Source organism: Strongylocentrotus purpuratus, unplaced genomic scaffold (assembly GCF_000002235.5).
Source record: "Strongylocentrotus purpuratus isolate Spur 01 unplaced genomic scaffold, Spur_5.0 spur5_scaffold_8, whole genome shotgun sequence".
NCBI classification, from domain to species: domain Eukaryota; kingdom Metazoa; phylum Echinodermata; class Echinoidea; order Camarodonta; family Strongylocentrotidae; genus Strongylocentrotus; species Strongylocentrotus purpuratus.
The window spans coordinates 4,992,017-5,010,845 of record NW_022145614.1 but is presented as its reverse complement, the minus strand read 5'-3'; the positions used below and the strand labels follow the sequence as shown (position 1 = coordinate 5,010,845).

At 35.1% G+C, this 18,829-nt stretch overlaps 1 protein-coding gene across 1 annotated transcript; it reads left to right on the top strand.

The window, feature by feature from the left end:
• The first annotated feature begins 829 nt into the window (after positions 1 to 829).
• On the top strand, positions 830 to 18,549 carry LOC579546 (cysteine and histidine-rich protein 1). Its single transcript, XM_779656.5, has 5 exons — positions 830 to 1,132; positions 4,593 to 4,831; positions 13,886 to 14,097; positions 14,885 to 15,123; positions 15,653 to 18,549. The coding sequence occupies exons 1-5, from the start codon at positions 923 to 925 to the stop codon at positions 15,803 to 15,805; spliced, it is 1,053 nt and encodes a 350-aa protein (XP_784749.1). The 5' UTR covers positions 830 to 922; the 3' UTR covers positions 15,806 to 18,549.
• Positions 18,550 to 18,829: the final 280 nt, after the last annotated feature.

The window sequence follows — 18,829 nt, the reverse complement described above, 5'->3', positions numbered from 1 at the left end:
TTGCTGGAATGAAGTGGAAATATTTTAATTTGTTCTCAAAATGTCAAAAAATTCACTGGGGAAAAAGGAAAAGTTGATGATAAAAAAGGATACATCATGTAGTCCCCCTACCCCCCCCCCCCCCTCCCCCCCCTCCCCATCCCAATCTCTCCATGATGCCCCTCACCCCCCCCCCCCCCCCCCAATTCTGTGTCCTTACACATCTGTATATAACATTTACCTAAGAAAATTAAATTGGTTTTCACAATCTGCATATTGTGTATTCATTGTACACGCATTAATAGCATTAATCTCCCCAGAACCAGTGTTCGGACCCATATAACTTTACTGATCGGTGAGAATCAATATTTACCTTCTTCATTGTTCTTCTTAACCCGGTCCTTTCCTTACTAACCCCTTATTATCTACGATATATCGCAGATCCATCGTAATTCTATCCCTTTCTTATTGTAGGTCACTGATTCTTTTCTTTTTTTCTTTTTTTTAATGCTCAATTTAGGTCTACATATACTTAAAACCAATGTAGATTCAAAAAGATTATCCATGTATCAAATATTATTCTGTAGCAATCGGCAAAATAATCCTTATAATATACCACGGGGTTGTGAATTAGACAACTCCCTGCATTTAATTTGGGCCTGTGTATATCCCTCCCAGTGTTTTCTACAAGCACCCCTCATACTTTATAGATCGGTCCATGCAGCGTGGTTAGTGAGACGAATAGGAGATTTGATTGGATAATATAACGTTGACAACATAACAGGACGAAAGACTATTGGCTGTTGATGACCTAGCTCTACTGGATCATTCCATTATGCTCGTCATTGGACTGCACGGAGGGAATGTTTTTATTTACTGATTTTTCAGAATGGGTTCAGTGTGAATTACGAAGTGCGAACGAAAGGTCGTACCACAAACAACAATGGCTGAAGTATTATTAGTACCAGAGCAAATTCCTCATGAACCAAGTTCGTCTGCAATCGGAGAAAGTTCCGAATGTGATGAACCTATGAAGAAAAAACCAAGGCTGGAAAAACCACCAGAACAAGATGATGAAAACCTAGAAGATAGACTGAACGAAATTCTGTGTTGCACCGTCTGTTTGGACCTGCCAACATTCACGATATATCAGGTGAGTTCATACAGATGCAGATGGAAGCAAAACAATCGAAACCCGTGACACAATTTGCATGATATTGACGATTTAATGCTTTAAATTTGCTACATTTCAGAAGTATATCGACTATTGGATCTATGTCAAGCAAAAACAGTCAATTATTACAATTTTATGGTATTTAACTTAGTGATTTTTAACATATTGCAAAGGGTTAAATCCTAGGGTCATGTCGAGTTCAGTCGTTCTGCTGTGGCTATACAAGGGAACACGTTCTGTGACGCAACCGTTTGTTTACATCCATTGCTCACGTTCTTGTGTCCACTACTAGCGCTGGCTACGTGGCCGTAGTACTAGTCGGGCTCCCGTGAAGTGGGCGTGCCTCGGCCGTGCAATTCGTATTGTACTAGAGTTTCTATGTATAATGTAGACTGTAGTAAACATGTTTATCTACCTTGTTGTCTTCGTCTAGATCTTAATATATTTGTCTATATCAATGTTAATTGTTATGTTAGCATTGCTTTATGCATTAGATTCTAGATTATTTCTTGTTTTATTTATAGGTCTATAGATCTAGTACATTTCCCAGGAATTTTCTGATTCCTTATTTTTGTCACAGCCCAGGTTATTGTAGACCGAATTTTTCTGTCTCTTTCGTTCGTTAGCCTCTGATTTGGGTAGGTCGGCTCTCTCTTTAGAGACAGAACAGCCCCATACGCTGTAGTGGCCGCGCGTTTGTACTAGATCTAAGAAACGTTACACAAAACTTGGCCAAACTTAATCCCTAATTTTGATATTTTACCGGATGCGTATCCGATGCATTTAAAGTCCTAAATTAGCTAAATACTTAACTACTTCGGTTCCACTTACCAACTTGACTGGAATAATCCGTTTAATGGTCCATTTTTAGGAAATTATGGGTCAAGATCGACATCCATGAAGAAAATCTTGCAGCCGAGTCTCATTCTTTCTAGTCTACGCCGAAGGCAAAATGATTATAACGGAAAAACTGTGCACGAGCTACGAGTTCGTAATGACATGCATAGTTTTTCCGTTATAATCATTTTGCCTTCGGCGTAGACTAGAAAGAATGAGACTCGGCTGCAAGATTTTCTTCATGGATGTCGATCTTGACCCATAATTTCCTAAAAATGGACCATTAAACGGATTATTCCAGTCAAGTTGGTAAGTGGAACCGAAGTAGTTAAGTATTTAGCTAATTTAGGACTTTAAATGCATCGGATACGCATCCGGTAAAATATCAAAATTAGGGATTAAGTTTGGCCAAGTTTTGTGTAACGTTTCTTAGTACAAACGCGCGGCCACTACAGCGTATGGGGCTGTTCTGTCTCTAAAGAGAGAGCCGACCTACCCAAATCAGAGGCTAACGAACGAAAGAGACAGAAAAATTCGGTCTAAGGTTATTGATGTTGGTATACTATGGTGGGCTTCGTGGTAATTTACTTTGACGATGTGATGATTTTCGCCATGCAAAACGAGAAGGCGTTGTTTCGTTAAGGCAATGATGTTGAAATATGTCTATGTAACTATTGATGACATGACGACTAGATCGAGTACGACTCCCATTTTGTTGAATGCCAGTCGTAATCCGATGTCTGATGTAAAGCAGGAATGTGAGGCATAAGCATAAAAGAAGTCTGAATTAAAACCTCTTTTTGTATACAGAATAAACAAGCAATGCTCCACCCCCTCCCACCTCCCCTCCAGAAGGTTTCGTTTTAATGCAGTTTGTTCTCATTAATCAACTTCTTCAAAAAGGTCAAACTCTTGCCATTATTCTTTGGAAATTACCCTCGCCCTTCCCTCAAAAAATAAAAGAGAAAGAAATTTGATAGACTATCAGAATAAGAGCATATGTGGACAAAAAAATAACACTTCTTTCAGAATTGATTTAAAAAAAGAATGTGGTAATACTAGAATGATGCAATCCATGCTATTAAATCTCATTTATGTATCTTATTTCATATTATGTAGGGCTTATGGCCCGAATTCACAAAGGAGGTTTAATTGTTGCAAACCTAGGTTCATGTGCATCATATGACGCGTTTCCATGCGTTTCAGACCAAGGTGTAGACAAACCTTGGTCTGAAATGCGTCAAAACGTGTCATATGACGCACATAAACCTTGGTTTGTCTACAAACCTCCTCTGTGAATTCAGGCCTCTATGTCTGTAGACAGTGTAATGGATGATGTAACTTGGACAAAGCTTTTATGACAATGCAGTAAGGTCATGACCATTTGTAAAGTTGAATGTCAGTTGCTGAATTATGGGAGTGGTACAAACTACAAATAAAAGACTGATTTGAAATTGAAGTCTGTGGAGGACTGCCATACACGTACAAACATGGCTCCTTAATTTTCCTTTTGAAATGTCTTGAATATCAATCTTTACTTGAGCTAGAGGCTATGGAATATATATGCCTGCTAACAAAATCGAGTGGTACCATTTTGGAATATTGATACTATCCCTGAGAATGATGTGAAACATTTTTTATTTCAAATCGCGTTTCCTGTCATTTTGCTTCATGCACTGACATACTTTTTAAATTCTATCAGCTCTGCACAAAGTAGAAACAGCAGTGAAAAAATACAACTAAAAAGAATCAGCTATGGAAAGTTGTGAAATAGTTTTTGAAAAACCAGAAGTAAGAGTTGTTTTTTAACAAAACTATAAAAGAAAGCAATACAATTCTGGTGGGTGGAAACTCTTACAATACTTTATAGAGCTTTGAATAATAGAATAAGTTACACCCTGCCAAACAGGCACTTTGTTCTGCTGTGCACAATTACACATTCCAAGTGGAATCTGGAAGGAGTGGAAGCATTGTAAAGCATGTATCAGACAACAGGGCGAACAGATAGGAAAATATACTTAACATTGTCTGTGCTTCACAGACCAGCCTACATGTATGCCCACACACTATTGTGTAATCATAGGAAGACTGGTATGAATTGAGGAATTTCGAATCTCTCTTATTGTGAAGGCATTCTTAGCATTCCATGGAATCTATATTATATTCACACACAGGGTTTAAGGTACACATACATGCATGTACATAGCTGCAGTGTGCATGTAGCTGAAAAACTTGTTTGGGTTATTTTGCATATTTATTGAACCTGAATTTTCACATTGATGTTTAAATAGAATTTGTGTGAAATTTATCTGTTGCATATATGTAAAAATTTGTGGATAGAAGTTATAACCATGTTCCATTCCTCCATGGATCTCAATGTTATTTTTTTCTCCCAGGTTATAATGAATCGTCAGTGAAGTATGGAAAAAACTGTGATCATTTTGTTTTTTTGTTCAACAGATTTTCAGATAGACTTTTCTTTGATCAGACTATTCAACAACGATTCACATGGCTGTTACATTTTGCTATCTCTTAAGAAGTGTGATATCAGATTTTACATAGACTTAACCTGAATGTATTTTTTCTTCTTCTCCCTATGCAGTGTAACAATGGTCATTTGATGTGTGCTGGTTGCTTCACCCATCTCCTAGCGGACTCCAGACTCAAAGACGAGCAGCCGACGTGTCCCAACTGCCGCTGCGAGATCAGCAAGAACCTCTGCAGCCGTAACTTGGCTGTGGAGAAGGCAGTGAGTGAGCTTCCGGCAGGGTGCCGGTACTGCAACTGTAAGCTTCCACGTTACTTGCTGGACCAGCACGAAAGACAAGGCTGCAAAGAAAGGTAACCTGCTCCCTCTGTGGGGCATAGATGTAGGGAGTAAGTATTAACCCCCAGTAGGGACGTAGGTCGCGGTAGTCGGGGGTTTAAGTTAGGACGTACAGTAAGGACATTTGCTAGGTGATAGGCTAGGGCATGATGTAACAAGAATGTCCTCAAGTTTTATTCAATGTGGTGTTGTTTCAATTGCTCACGCAGCTCTTTCTTCTTCGGGATCCCCAACCATAGCTCCGACCCAGTGGTGGCAGTACATGTCAGCTACATGTTTTTCGTGCCCCTGATGTGCAAACGTTTGCAAGGTTTGGTAACGGGTAAGTATGGTGTACTCCTCGTACACTACTCATGCTGGAAACGTGGCTTCCACAGAACCTTGCCTTTGAATGCTGCTTATCGTAACGCTGTCCTGATTTTTAGACTCGCTACAGAAACCTTAGAAAGAATTGGTATTTTATGAGCAAGTTATCCTAACCGTTCAAATTATGTGGTATTACAAGTGGTAGGACCCTAACTGGAAAATGAAAATAAAACAATATTTTAGAGAAATGATTTTCAATCTGAATCAGTTCAGAAAATTGAAAAGGATAATAATTCATTGACCAGATGATTTTTTTTTTAAAGAAAATGTTGCTCAATACATAATTACATGTACAACTACTTTCATTGATACAAGTGCAAATTGTCACAAAACCCACAATGAATTGGTGTATTCCATGTTTTGGTTTTTAAAATTTGGGTACTTTTAAAAGCAGATTTGCATTAAAGTGTAATTGATCACAAGTAGCATTTACTTTACGTTCCAACTTTCTGTATTTTATCTAAATTATCATTTTATGAATGATACATAAACTCTCATGCTCCACCTACATGTAACTATGTTTTGCCGAATATGATGCAATACTCATGATTTATCCACCAGGAAGTCATTGATATTCTATCATATTCACTTAAGCACAGTTTTTAAGAAGCTTGAGAGATTTGAAGCAATTCATCAAGTTGAAATTGGCATGACTGACATCATTTGTTTTGTTGGCTTGCAGAGGAAAAGGTTTCATTGAATTTGTGATCAGATATATTTTATGCAAAAAGGCTTCAGTAAAAAAAAAATGATTACAAAAAACACCTTCCAACAGAATCTAACACTTCAATTTCCTCAGGAATTTTAAATTTCTGCTTTATATTCCCTAGCCAAAAAAGAAAAATGCAAACCACAATTTTTTTAACCTGACATGATCTTTCTGTAAAATTAAAGCATGAAATTGGGTAAACAAACTTCAGTTACTTTGTACCAGTATATTTTCTGAGAGAAAAAAATATTCAAGGACTTTATATGGTATTTGTTTCTGTTTCCAAAAAAATTTATATTGGCTGTCATATATGGCAATCTATTATCATAGGTTGTTATTTTATATTGAAAAATACCTATTTCATGGAAAACTTGCTCAGATACCGCATAAAAACAAATGCTCGGTGAAAATTCTTGTCCAGCAATCGATACAAAGACATTCAACTACCAGCTGAAAGCATTATGTGTGTTTGACTATGACAAGTTCTATTTCGAGACAACTTCCATGATAATATTGGAAACGCGTGACAATGAAACCGTATCAGGCAGATGGCCTCCCTTGCAGAAAATTAATTGGATTGACATAACCTTGGGGACAACATGTACAGTGTACAGAATAAAAATAGAATAAAAACATTGCTTTATTGGTACAGTATCCATACATACCAAAAGATATGGCTTAGTGGACTTTGATACAAAAAGAATTGTTCTTGATTTGACCATTTTATAAAAAATCCTGCCGATTGGTACAATTTATTAATCTGCTCCCCAAAAAATATTGGTGCTGTACTGTATACATAGAGGTGTTCATTTATTTGGCTGAAAGCAAAATGCAACTCAAATGTCAATAGATTCACAGCAGTGATAGATGTGAAAATATGGATGTACATGCAAAAGCATTAAATTTGTCTCCTCAATTGAGAAGCTTAAGCTTGGCTAATTTTCATGGGGGAAAAATTGGCAAAAATTTTGTGGTAAAATACTTGTCTCTGATTGTTCACTTTGAAGGTTTAAAGATTAAAGAAGAGGTCGGGTGTGAGTATATGCTCCACATCATCTCTTGATTGGCAAATAAGAATTCAGTTCTTGTTTTACAATGTGCATCGGCATTTTGACAGAAATTTGCAATATGATATATGGTGCAAACACAAAGTGCACTGTAAAAGGTTCGCAATACGGATGCAGTAGGTGTGCACTTGACACGCAGCATTGTCATAATTGAAAGGGTTCACTCATATGAGACTGTCCATTCAGTATAGAGACAATATGATGCGTCAAGTGTATACTTTGTGCATATAGCATAGCCAGTCCTTTACAGTGCTCTTTATGCTCATACAGCACTTTCATGGCAGCTCTTTAAAGTGCTAATGCCATAACTTGAATTCATTCATTCTTGAAATTTGGTAAAGCAAATTGTGATTTTGTCACTCTTTTAAAATCATTTGCAATACTAAAGAGCAGAACTAAAATTACTAAATCAATAAATGAATGGCAATGAAAATTATCTTGATAGCTAATAGATGTGGAACCAGGCGGTAAGTAGATTAAGCTAAAAGATAATCCTTCATTGGCACTTGTAAGATGGATTCTAGCTCTTTCATAAAATTTGCAATATTGGTGTTTTGGCATATTTTTAAATTATCAATGAACAAAAAGTGGATTAACAAAACAATTTATAATTTTCTCTTTGAAAAGCTTGATCTTTTTTATTAAACCAAATATTCAAACTCATTCAAAAGGACAATTGACAAGTATTCTACACAAAATATGAAATTTCTGTGGTGAAAAAGGGATCTCAAAAGTCTAGTCACATAAAACACATACAGCTTTCAACACACACACAATTAAACTGGTAGCAGGTGAACTTCAATGGAATTTCCTTTCTTATTCCCATTTTTTCATTCTAAATAAAATCAAGAATTGTGTGTGGAAATAAAGTGGTTCAAATGGTAGCCAAACTTTCCGGAAATCCTAACGCAGTAAAAAATGTTACGAAGCCTAGCAGCAAACAAAGTTCACCATCGTCTGTGGGAGCCATGCTTTTAAGGAGGATAAGAAGTCTCTCTTCCTTTGTTGCAGACTAAAATTATAGTGAGCGTCATCGCATGCTTCCTGTCTCAAATTTTTTTTTATGCGCTAGCCGGATTTGGACCTTCCAAGCATCAAATGGAGCGCTGCGGCTCAGCATTTCTTTTTCAGTTATTTTTCTTATTGATTTTTTTTGTTGTACCTTTTTATTCTGTTGAAAGAATTATTGGGATGCAGAAAAGCAAAGGAGCTATATACAGGAGTCTTGGCGGAATATGTACCCATTTGCAGTGGATGTGAAATCTATTTAAGGCAGCCGTGATCTTATTAGATTAGGTAACCGTGCAGACAAAATAGCCCGCGGACATTTAATAGTTGATATCATGTGCTCATCATTTATTCCTTCTCCTTCTTGTACACACGTACTATGAATTTGGGCCTAATGTGTGTCATGTACATGTACAGTGTAGGCCTATATACATACTTGTGCTGTATTGCTACAGCTTTCTTCTAAATTGGCAACTTTTTTATGAATCGTTTGAATAAAATGTTATGATGCCTTGTTGAAATTACCAATAATTTCAGCAACAAAAAAGAAAATCAAACAAAAAAGCAGTCAGACTTGTGATTCCCTTTAAAAAGATAGTAGTGGTCCGGGTAACCTAACCTATTTATGCATGCACTGGAATACTAATTACCGGTCTGTGCATGTACACAAGTCACAAATATGGGCAGAGGAAATAAATGGATGGCTGCATATCATGTGACTTTTTGTTGACCTCGATCATGTGAGCAGTCTTTTGTGGTTATATGTCACTGCCTTGGCATGCAAAATTAGGGCACTCTGAATTTCTGCAGTATTCATTAAACTTTAAAATGGGTGTGGTTTGACAGCAAGCTAGCTTTTCATTAAAAAAAAAAGATCTGATATATTTAACGTTAATAAAAGGGTGGAAATTATTCATAAACCTGTTCCTTACCTTATATACACCAGCAGGTGTTTAAAATTATGCTTCCACTCCCCCTTTGTATTCACAAATGAAAATATATTTTTTTAATGGAATGCCTTCAATTTGGGAGTGCGCTATTCCTGCACCTATTTGGATATTACTCAACGTTAATTTGCCGGAGAACCCAATTGACATTCCGTCCTGCCCAATAAATTACCTCCAAATTATTAACTGAGACCGGCATGCTAGTAGCTCAGCCATAACATAAGAAAGGTCACATTCATTACAGTAAGTGCTGCAGATATAGCTTCTAGTGCAGATGGGTACATATTGAGTTGAACACGGGCAAAGAAGCTAGTGTATGCATCAACACACTGGAAGGGGAAAAAAAGAATTGTTGCAGGCTGGCAGGCGCACGCTTGTCTTCCCTGGGCCTTCAGCATCTCATTTCACAAGGAGATCGAGAAAGGATCTAGTGTGCAGCAGAAGCAGCGCATACCTGCCGTCGGCTCTATGAAATTGATACTTTCTTTTCACACATGTCATATTTGAAATGCCTCTCCTGGCAAGTAGCAGCAGCAGCGTCTATTAAGCAGCGACATGCTTGGTGACCAGTGGAAGCTGAGCTGGCAGTGCTAACATTTATTGCAGATATGCCCCCCTCCCTTTTAAAGTTTGATCAAAAGGACTGGAACAGATGTCCACAAGAACATGCAGACATTTATCCTGATTAATTGGAACTGTCTGGAGATGACAGAAGGATATTGCTGTCCTTCATTTTTATTCTTTTTATCTGATTATTTCTCTTTATTAGCTTATTATTATAAATATACAATGGGCGGGATACCGGTTATTCTATTATGCTATCGAAAATACATTTAGCAAGCTTCCATTGAGACATTAAAGTTATTCTTTTTGTTTATTTTTAAATATTATTTTAGATTCTTGCAGAGAAATTGCTGGTAATCCTCTTTGAACAAAGGAGTATATTCATGTGAAGATTGTTTTATATGATTGAGTAAATTAGATGCAAAGGGAATTTATTTTTCAGCACGCTTCTCCTTTTTCACAATGCCTAAAAATACTTATTCATGTCCAAAAGGATATACCATTTCAACGTTTTTGTTAAAGGGATTATGAAAATCAAGTTGAAATACATTTGTTAATACTTTTAAGTCATTTCATGATATATGACAAATGTGCTTCAATCCATCCATTAAAAAATTGATTTGTGCAGTTTATTTATTTTGCTAAAATGGCCATTCTTTGAAGTCAAAGAACTACATGTATACATCAATATCCATCCCTACATGTACTTCTTCAAATCTTTTAAAAAGTACCTACTAAATTGTTCTTGTTTTAGTTTCTTTTTTAAAAGCCAGAAAAAGCTTCATATTAATGAAAATTACTGAATGTGAAGGAGAGGGTGTTGTTCTTTCCCTATGTGTTTGATTTCTCAGTCTATCTAATGTCTCAATAAGTTGATTGTCCTTATTTTATTAGATGAATACCAGCATTTTTCTGTGAAATTACTAAATAGCTAAGAATGACTTCTTTATTATCATCATAAAGCTTTTTTTTTTTTTTTTTTTTGCTCTGTATGTCTTTATATGTAAAGCATTTATTGTAGAAATAACATTTGTAATGATATAATCATATTTTCACGCAAAGATACACAGCATTACCCACAGTGATTGTGTAACCTGCTTTGTTTTTAAAAGCTATGATATTTTTTTGTTGCAACACAGGTGCATAAACAAAACACATGAATATTCTTTAACTTTAAAAATTCTTTGCGAAGTGTTGTTTTACAATCATAACGAAGAACCAAAAAAGAAGAGATGATGAAATAAAACAAAACGTGACAAAAAGGAAAAGAAAGAGCTGTTATTGTACAAGATTTGTGGGTAATGAGTTATTGATTTGTGAGGAAACGTGATTATTTCATTTTTTGATCCTAGCACACAGTGTTGACATGTTTCCATGCCGATGCACAAAGTGCTATTATTCATTTATGCCAGCTAGTTTTAGTGTTCCAGACTTCATTTCCATAGTAAAAACATCTTTGACTTTGCTGTGGTCACTCATTTCTTTGACCGAATGAAGACAACATATTTAGGACACATTGCTGAATTGTGTCGAAGTGATAAACTGAAACTTAAAATTGAAAATATTAATTTTCACCACATTGAATTGAACATTGACAAAATTCAAACAGAATGAGGTGAGACTCATATAAAGACAAAATGAATTAATGGATAAATGAGACATTATTTGTAGGTCGTAACAGAAATATTAAACAACTGATTGCAGAGAATCCAAGCATTGAATGAAATAGAATAGATACAGATTACACATAATTTCTGCTCATTTGATAATTAGAAATGAAAAAAAAAGGAAAAGGATTATGCACTATATATATAAAAGCTTTGGAAAATATATATATAGACTAAAAAATGTAATCCTGATTTCCTCCTTGAGCCAAAATGTTGACAAGTAATATCATCACACATCTAAAGTAACACTTAATCCAGGCAGCATAACAGGAATACATTTTCATCAATATTTTCATTAGTAATTCAGTCTGCAAGTACATGTAGTATAATATGTCATCCCTTTGGATATCATTTTGCACATCATCAAGCACTGCATGGGTTTGGGGGAAGTCCTGGAAATTAAACTGTACCCATAGAGTTCCTATGGAGCTCTACGCTAGTAATAAACATCAGTGAGTAATGATATCCAGACGGGAAATAGGAGCACTCTCACACGATTAAAGGGAGAGATTAAACCCAGCCCTAGCATCTTGGAATAGTGCTCAATTCAATTCAGACATGTTTTATGAGTGAAATTTTCTAACATTTTTTTTTTCTTTTCTGAAACTACCCAAAATTTGATTATATGTGCTTGGATTCCTTGCTGATCATATATTTGCCAAATTATCAAAAATTGAAATTAGACTAATTTAAAGGGAGATATATTCTGTCCTTACTCTATGCATGTGGCTAAAATTTTGAACATATTTTGATTTCTGATATTATCCACAATCTGGATATTAATTGCATAGTAGATCTCCATGGGAATTAGTTGCACATTATCATATTAAAACAAACAATTTCCTTGTATAGCTCAACCATAATTGGCACAACATTACAACAACAAATTAAAAAACCAATGATTAGATAATTTTATTGTCATTCATGACACAGCTTTTATCTTTCTTTTGGTATAAAAATGAAATTTTATCTTTCTGTCAGCAATACTCGTAAAACAAAATCTCTCTCTCTTTCAAAATTCTACAAATTTAGTGCCAAAAATGAAGTCTATAAAGTACACACACTTGAAAGTGCATACACATGTACTAGTACTAGTACACACATACACGCAAAATAAGTTATGTACAATACATTTCAACTCATTATAATGTCCATTTCCATTGCACCATTTCTGGTTGAATAAAAAAATGTGTGATGACTGATCATACCCAATATAAATATTCAGAAATAGAAAAACAAAAAACTTTGTATGCTCTATCATTGATAACATTTCCTGTAACCAATTTCAAAAGCTTTGTATGAAAATTGACTTATACCTCAAGTTCATATCTTCACATGAATTATGCATATAGATTGATAAATTGGCATATGCTGGGAATTCATTTCATTGCTTCTTAACCATAAATAGTTGGAGAGAAGGTTTTTGGAATGGAATCCTATCTTAATAACCCCTCTCCTTCCAATTCCCAAAACAATTAAGTTCTCAGGGTATTCAATTAGGGTCAATATAAATAACCTAATTCAAATTAATTTGCAAACTGGATCATGGAGTAGGGGTAGCAAATGTAAAATGCAAAACATACCTCCCTACCTTAAAGAAATTGATTGAAGTGCCCGTACATGTCCATGGAAATTCAGTTAGGAATTACATTCAGAAGGCTTTATGGATTAATAATATCCTAATTTGGAAACACCAATGACTTGTCATTCATCTTTTCCTTTTTTTCTCTCATTCAGTGACTATACCATCCTTTTCTTGTGACCTTTTTTCTAACAGAAATGAGGAGATTTTTTTGTTCTCATTGGAAAGAGTAGAGAAAAGAAAGATCTCAAATCATCTCATTGAGCTTTTACACAGGTTTACAGACCTACCAAAATTGTACAAGAAACGATGTCAATGTAATGATGTGGGGAGCTTTAGAGTAACAGAACAATTCCATACATCTGTAATATATATTTCCTTTTGATTTTTTCTTCTTCATTATTATCAGTTGTAGACACTCGCATCTCAATTCAAAAAGAAAAAAATATATATACATGGTTCAAAAAAACATGGGACTGTGTGCAACACATTTTACAAACAAAAATGTGATCCAAAACTACCCAAATTACTCTCCAGTATCAGTATATGATAGATATTGATTACTTGAATTTGCATCTTTGGTTGACCTGTTGTCTATCTAAGATGTATGGAATTGTCTTGTTTCCACATGCTCTCACCCCCCCCCCCCCCTCCCCCTATATGCACATGAACAAAAGAAGAAGAAAAAAGTAGCAAAAAGAAGATTCATAAATATATAAAAAAGAATACTATAAAAGTGATATTTAAGGATAATAGCAACAAAACAACAATGATAATAATAACAATAAGACTGATAATATTAATAATGATAATAAATAACCTATCAATGAAACAAAATTCAATAAAAAAAATATTTTACAACATAAATAAATATTTAAACATACAAAATATATATTTTAGACCAAATGAATTTCATAGTGTTCCTGCAGAAGAGGTAGGTGATGTGGATCGTATTTTTACTTGTATCATGAAAAGAAAAGAAAAGTCAGTAATATATCATAAATCTTGTGTCAAAAGGCAAAATTACTAAGTGACAACCCATCTAATTTCAGTTCTCTCCCTTTTTCTCCTCCACTTTCCTCCCATTCTTTCCACCCCTCTTACTTGTTTTCTTCGTCATCTCAAAATGAAATGTTGACTATAATTGCATATGAGCAGGTTAACCAGGTGTAAGTACTATCAGATTGGTTGTTCCTGGCAAGGACCCCATCATGGGTTGGAGGAGCACGAGGAGGGGTGTGGCTACCCCAAGAAGACCGGTAGTGAGGTGCTGGAGGCCATCCAACAGAAGGAGGCTGGCAGGGACGAGGACACCAAGGTCCTCAGGAATGTCGTCAAACTCTTGTCTTACGAGAAGATCAACTTCAACGGTTAGAATCATATCCTTCTCTTTGATTTTCCCAAAACACTCAATGATCGAGGCTCGTACACGTGTGCTGCGGTAACCCAATACAGTTTCTGAAAGCATACTTTCATATACTTTGCATCTTCGCAGATGAATAAGTATGAGAAGAAACTTTATTTGCAGGCGGCTACTATTTTCCCCACCTGTCATTCATTTGATACACAAAACTGCAATGGTATACCGTGGAAACCGTGAAGGTTTACCATGACATAAGTAAACGAGCAATTAAATTTGTTACTTTAACACTTGATTCAACTCTATACCTATCCCTTACCTACACCCCACTTGCAACCAACATCCTTACTCTATTCTCTTCAATAACTTAAAGCCCAGAGTACATGTGCAAAAGAAAATAACACATTACCATTCTTAAATAGTTCCTTCGTTCTTTTGGCAGTTTTTAATTTGTATTGCCTTCCCTCTCCTTATCCCAGGTTCTTAATCTTTCCATCTCCCCTTCTATCCTCATTTGTTAGCAAAGCCTCTGACATGGAAAGCAGCTTAAGTATTATGATATCGCAAAGGAATCACTATACAAATTATACTTGCTAATATAAAAAAGAATCCATCAAAATACCCATGTGACCTTTATTGTCTGTTTTTGACTGAATATCAAAGATTAATATATCAAAGAAAAGAGACTTTCAAATCAAGTGACCTATTTTGGACAAATCCAGTTTTGCATGTGGCAGAAAAAAGGCTTTTGGTTATATCTTCAAATTGTATATCTTTCTTATCGTTGATATGGATAGATTTGCAGTTGAGGCCATACCGCACCGATGACTTCATCACCAAACTGTACTATGAGACGAGTCGTTTCTCGGCCCTCAACCAGCAGTGGGTAGTCAAAGCTAGGGTGAATGATGACGAGAGGAATCCTTCTCATACTCTGGAGCGTCGCATCGCCTTCCAGCTCTCACTCAAGAGCCGCATCACCAGCAACCTCGTCATGCAGTTCATGATTCTCAACGGGCCTTTCAGTGATGCCAAGGTGAGAATTACAACAGCAGTTGGAGCGTTGTACCTGTAAGGCAATGTTTTTGACACTTTTACCTATACCTGCTACAGGCTATGGAACTGTGAAAGTGCCATAACTAAATATTTCACTTGTTAATCTAAACTATAATGTGTTAGATCGCCATGCAAACACTTGACAAAGACATAGTCAGTTTCCCTTCTAGCTTCTCTTGCAATCCCAAAGGAAAATTGGCGGTTCGAAAGAGAAATCTGTGACTGTATCATTGATCAACACACAAAGTAGGACCGTATTTATGAACATGAACTTATACAAAAAATATATAATCCTTTCTAACGGTCACCCATATTCATGAATACTTTGGAATCATCACTCATACTTTGACAGCCAACTCCACTAGATAATTCAAATATTACCTGAATGTCCTAGTATTGGAAAAATTAGGGTTTGCAAACTTACCTATTTAATGTATAGTATATAAAAGTAATTTGGCATTCATGCAGTTGATTTTAAAGATATTGTGTTTGTTGTTATTTCTTCACAGGTTGAGCCACATGTGTACCGTTTTGAATTCACCCCTGAGAAGACGGAGACTCCGTACAACAACATCCCTCTCATTGACTCGGCAGAATGCAACAAAATCCTGGCATCCAAGACTATCAACTTCAGAGTCATCATGTTTCAAATACCAAAATAAGGAGAGAGGAATACCCAAATGGACCAACACCTAAAATGACGATATATCTCACATTTGATCAATGCTAGCAACAAAGTATTAAAAAGTCAAGCAAGCTTACATTAAAACAGGAGAACAACAAAAATAGAAGTGCAAATATCTTCCTATCTTGAAAAAAAAATGCTATTATTTTCCACTCCAAACCTTGTTCTGTGCTTTTCACCGTAAGCATGTCTGCAAGAGCAAGCTGCTAGCAAAAGTTTAAAAAAATACTCCTGCCATAATCATGATTTTTGTGCCATAGATTTGCCAATTGACCAGTCGTTCAATCACGGCAGCATTGCTATTCCTCCATTCATAACGGGTTGGTGATGGTTTGGGTCAGTTCCAAAAGACAAATGGACTTTGTACATACACCATGTATTATACTGCACTATACTGGCATGATGTATATACCTTATATAAATTGTATCTAGGAGATGAGGTGTAATTTTGTAAGAAAACAACAAAGTGTATTTTTTATGAGGAGATATATCAATGCACTTTTATGTAAACTCAGGCCTAAACTTTTGTAGCGAGTATAACAAGTGTTGTCCTTTCGATGGTTAACAGAGAAATACAAAACAGAATATTAATCCTTTAGTAACTCCTTTGGGGGGATTGGAACATAGATGGTATAAAGATCTAAATAATATAAGTTACATGAGAGATATTTTACTCTTATTGCACTATTAATCATATAACGATCAGAAATGATGATCAGAATGGGGTACATGCACAATAGAGAGAGCTGTATGTTTGTATTAGTATATAGTGTATATATGTACATACAGACATATCCTTCCCATTTATTGTACATTTTATTGTTAATAATGCTAAACTGAGTATTTATTGCATTATAAATGATTTAAAGATACATGTCTATGTGTAGCAAATTAGAAATATTCAGCAATACAGATCAATTTGTGTTGTGTTCAGAGTACCAGTATTTGTTATTTGTGTAATGGGTGACGGTTATTAATATATAGGGGAGGAAATCTATATTATGTTAAGGGGCTACTCAATTTGAAATATCCATACCATGCAAAAATATGTCAAAGAGATAGTCAGAATAAAGATATAATTTTGGACATTACTGTTTTAAAATGTATCAGGTGATATTGATACAGTTCTTCCATTTCAAGTCAATGTAAAATCATGTATTTTCTCATGTATGTTTGAAAAGGTTGCAGACTTTGGTGAGCTTAGATTTTGTAATTTAAATTTAATAAAAGGGCAGTATGGAAACCTGAGACAGTAAATGCAAGTGTATTGTAGATGATTGACATTAACACGATACAAAAGCTAGAGCAAAGCGTGGAAGCATTCTTAATATATTCAGTGATGTTTTATCTCTCCTGCCGCCCCTTCCTGTCCTATCCGAATATTGCATAACCGCATGAATTTTAATCTCATTAAGCCAGCTAAGGGAAGTAGAAGTAGGGTTGTGTCATTACAGTCATTACAATCTGATTATTGGATCTAGTACGCATACTGATTTAACCCATGTACTATCAAATTTCTTTATTACCATAGGCTTAATACAGGGGCCATCTGGTTCAAGCAGCCATTGGGTTTAGGAATATAACATAATAATGGGCCTTTTTGTGTTGTTAATAACTTGTGTTTATTTATGCACTACAGATCATTACTACTTACAGTGATATGTTATTTACTCTTTAATAGAGCAACTTTTTATATATTAGAGGGAAATATATATATATATATATATATATATATATATTATTTAAATATATATTCTTTTATGCCAAATGAAACTTTAATGTCACAAGATGTGACTGTTCATGTTTAATTTGGTAATTATTCAGCTTTGAAATTATATGAGATTTTGGTCAACTTGTTAACAAGGATGAAATAATGCATATGTTTCATACGATGGGGTGAAGGGAAATATAGGACTTGTAAAACAAACATTTGGCAAGTAAAACAAAAATGTTTGGCAACATCTAATTTAAAATTCCATGAATCAGATTGAATGTCATGGATGTTATTAAACCAGGAAGCTTGACTCAACATCCAATCCAAAGACTTTTGGCAAAGGATTACCCCCAAAAAAAACATTTTTCCTCAAATAAAGAGGTAATAGGAACAGGATTTAAAGCTATGTGCATTTGTACTCTTTTAGAATGTGTACCCTGTTATTGGATTAAATGTTACACAATGAAAGTGGAGTTTGAATGGTTTGGTTTAGTGTGTATGAATGATGTGATAACTATATGGTTTAGCATATGATTGTGCTGTTTTTAGTCATCAGACACAAAAAAACACTTCTTGCCATTTGTAATGTTCCAGAGTAGAATATTCTATGTGATAGACATTTTAAACTTCTTCTGTATCCTCTTTGCACCCTGTAACTTTAAAACAAGTTTTCATAGGACAGACCATCCTTTTTAACAAATCAAGTCTTACAAGCATTCAGAGAAAATCTAATATATTTCAAAAGCGTAGGCATTTTAAACTTAGTATTTATCATAACCCTATTAATTAATATATACAAGCAAGAAATATATATTTATTTAATTTTTATGACAAGTTTCACATACAGATTATTTTTTAATGGATGTAAGATGAAGGTGGATAACAGATGGTACAAACTCGATTGTTCTTTGGTGTGATGTGGATCTAGTTAAGTTTTTGTACCCAGAGCACTCTTCAGCTTGACTAAATGTTTCATTGCTTTATTGTGATTTCTCTTAACAACCATTTTTACAAGCTCTAATATTTTACAGGTGCAAAAAATGCTTGTTTAAGGTCAGTAAGTCCAGAATTGGAATGTCAACAACCACAATTTCAGTTTCTTTATAATTGACTAGAAAGATGTAGCAGACATATTCTTTGTGTGCATTAATTGCACTGCATAGCTGATTTGACAAACATCCCAAAGTCGATTTTACGGTTATTGTCCACTTTAACCTGTATTTCACTCTCTTTCAGCTACTTCTGAGGGAGAAGTGATGCTTTAAAAAAACAATTCAAGCTTGTAAT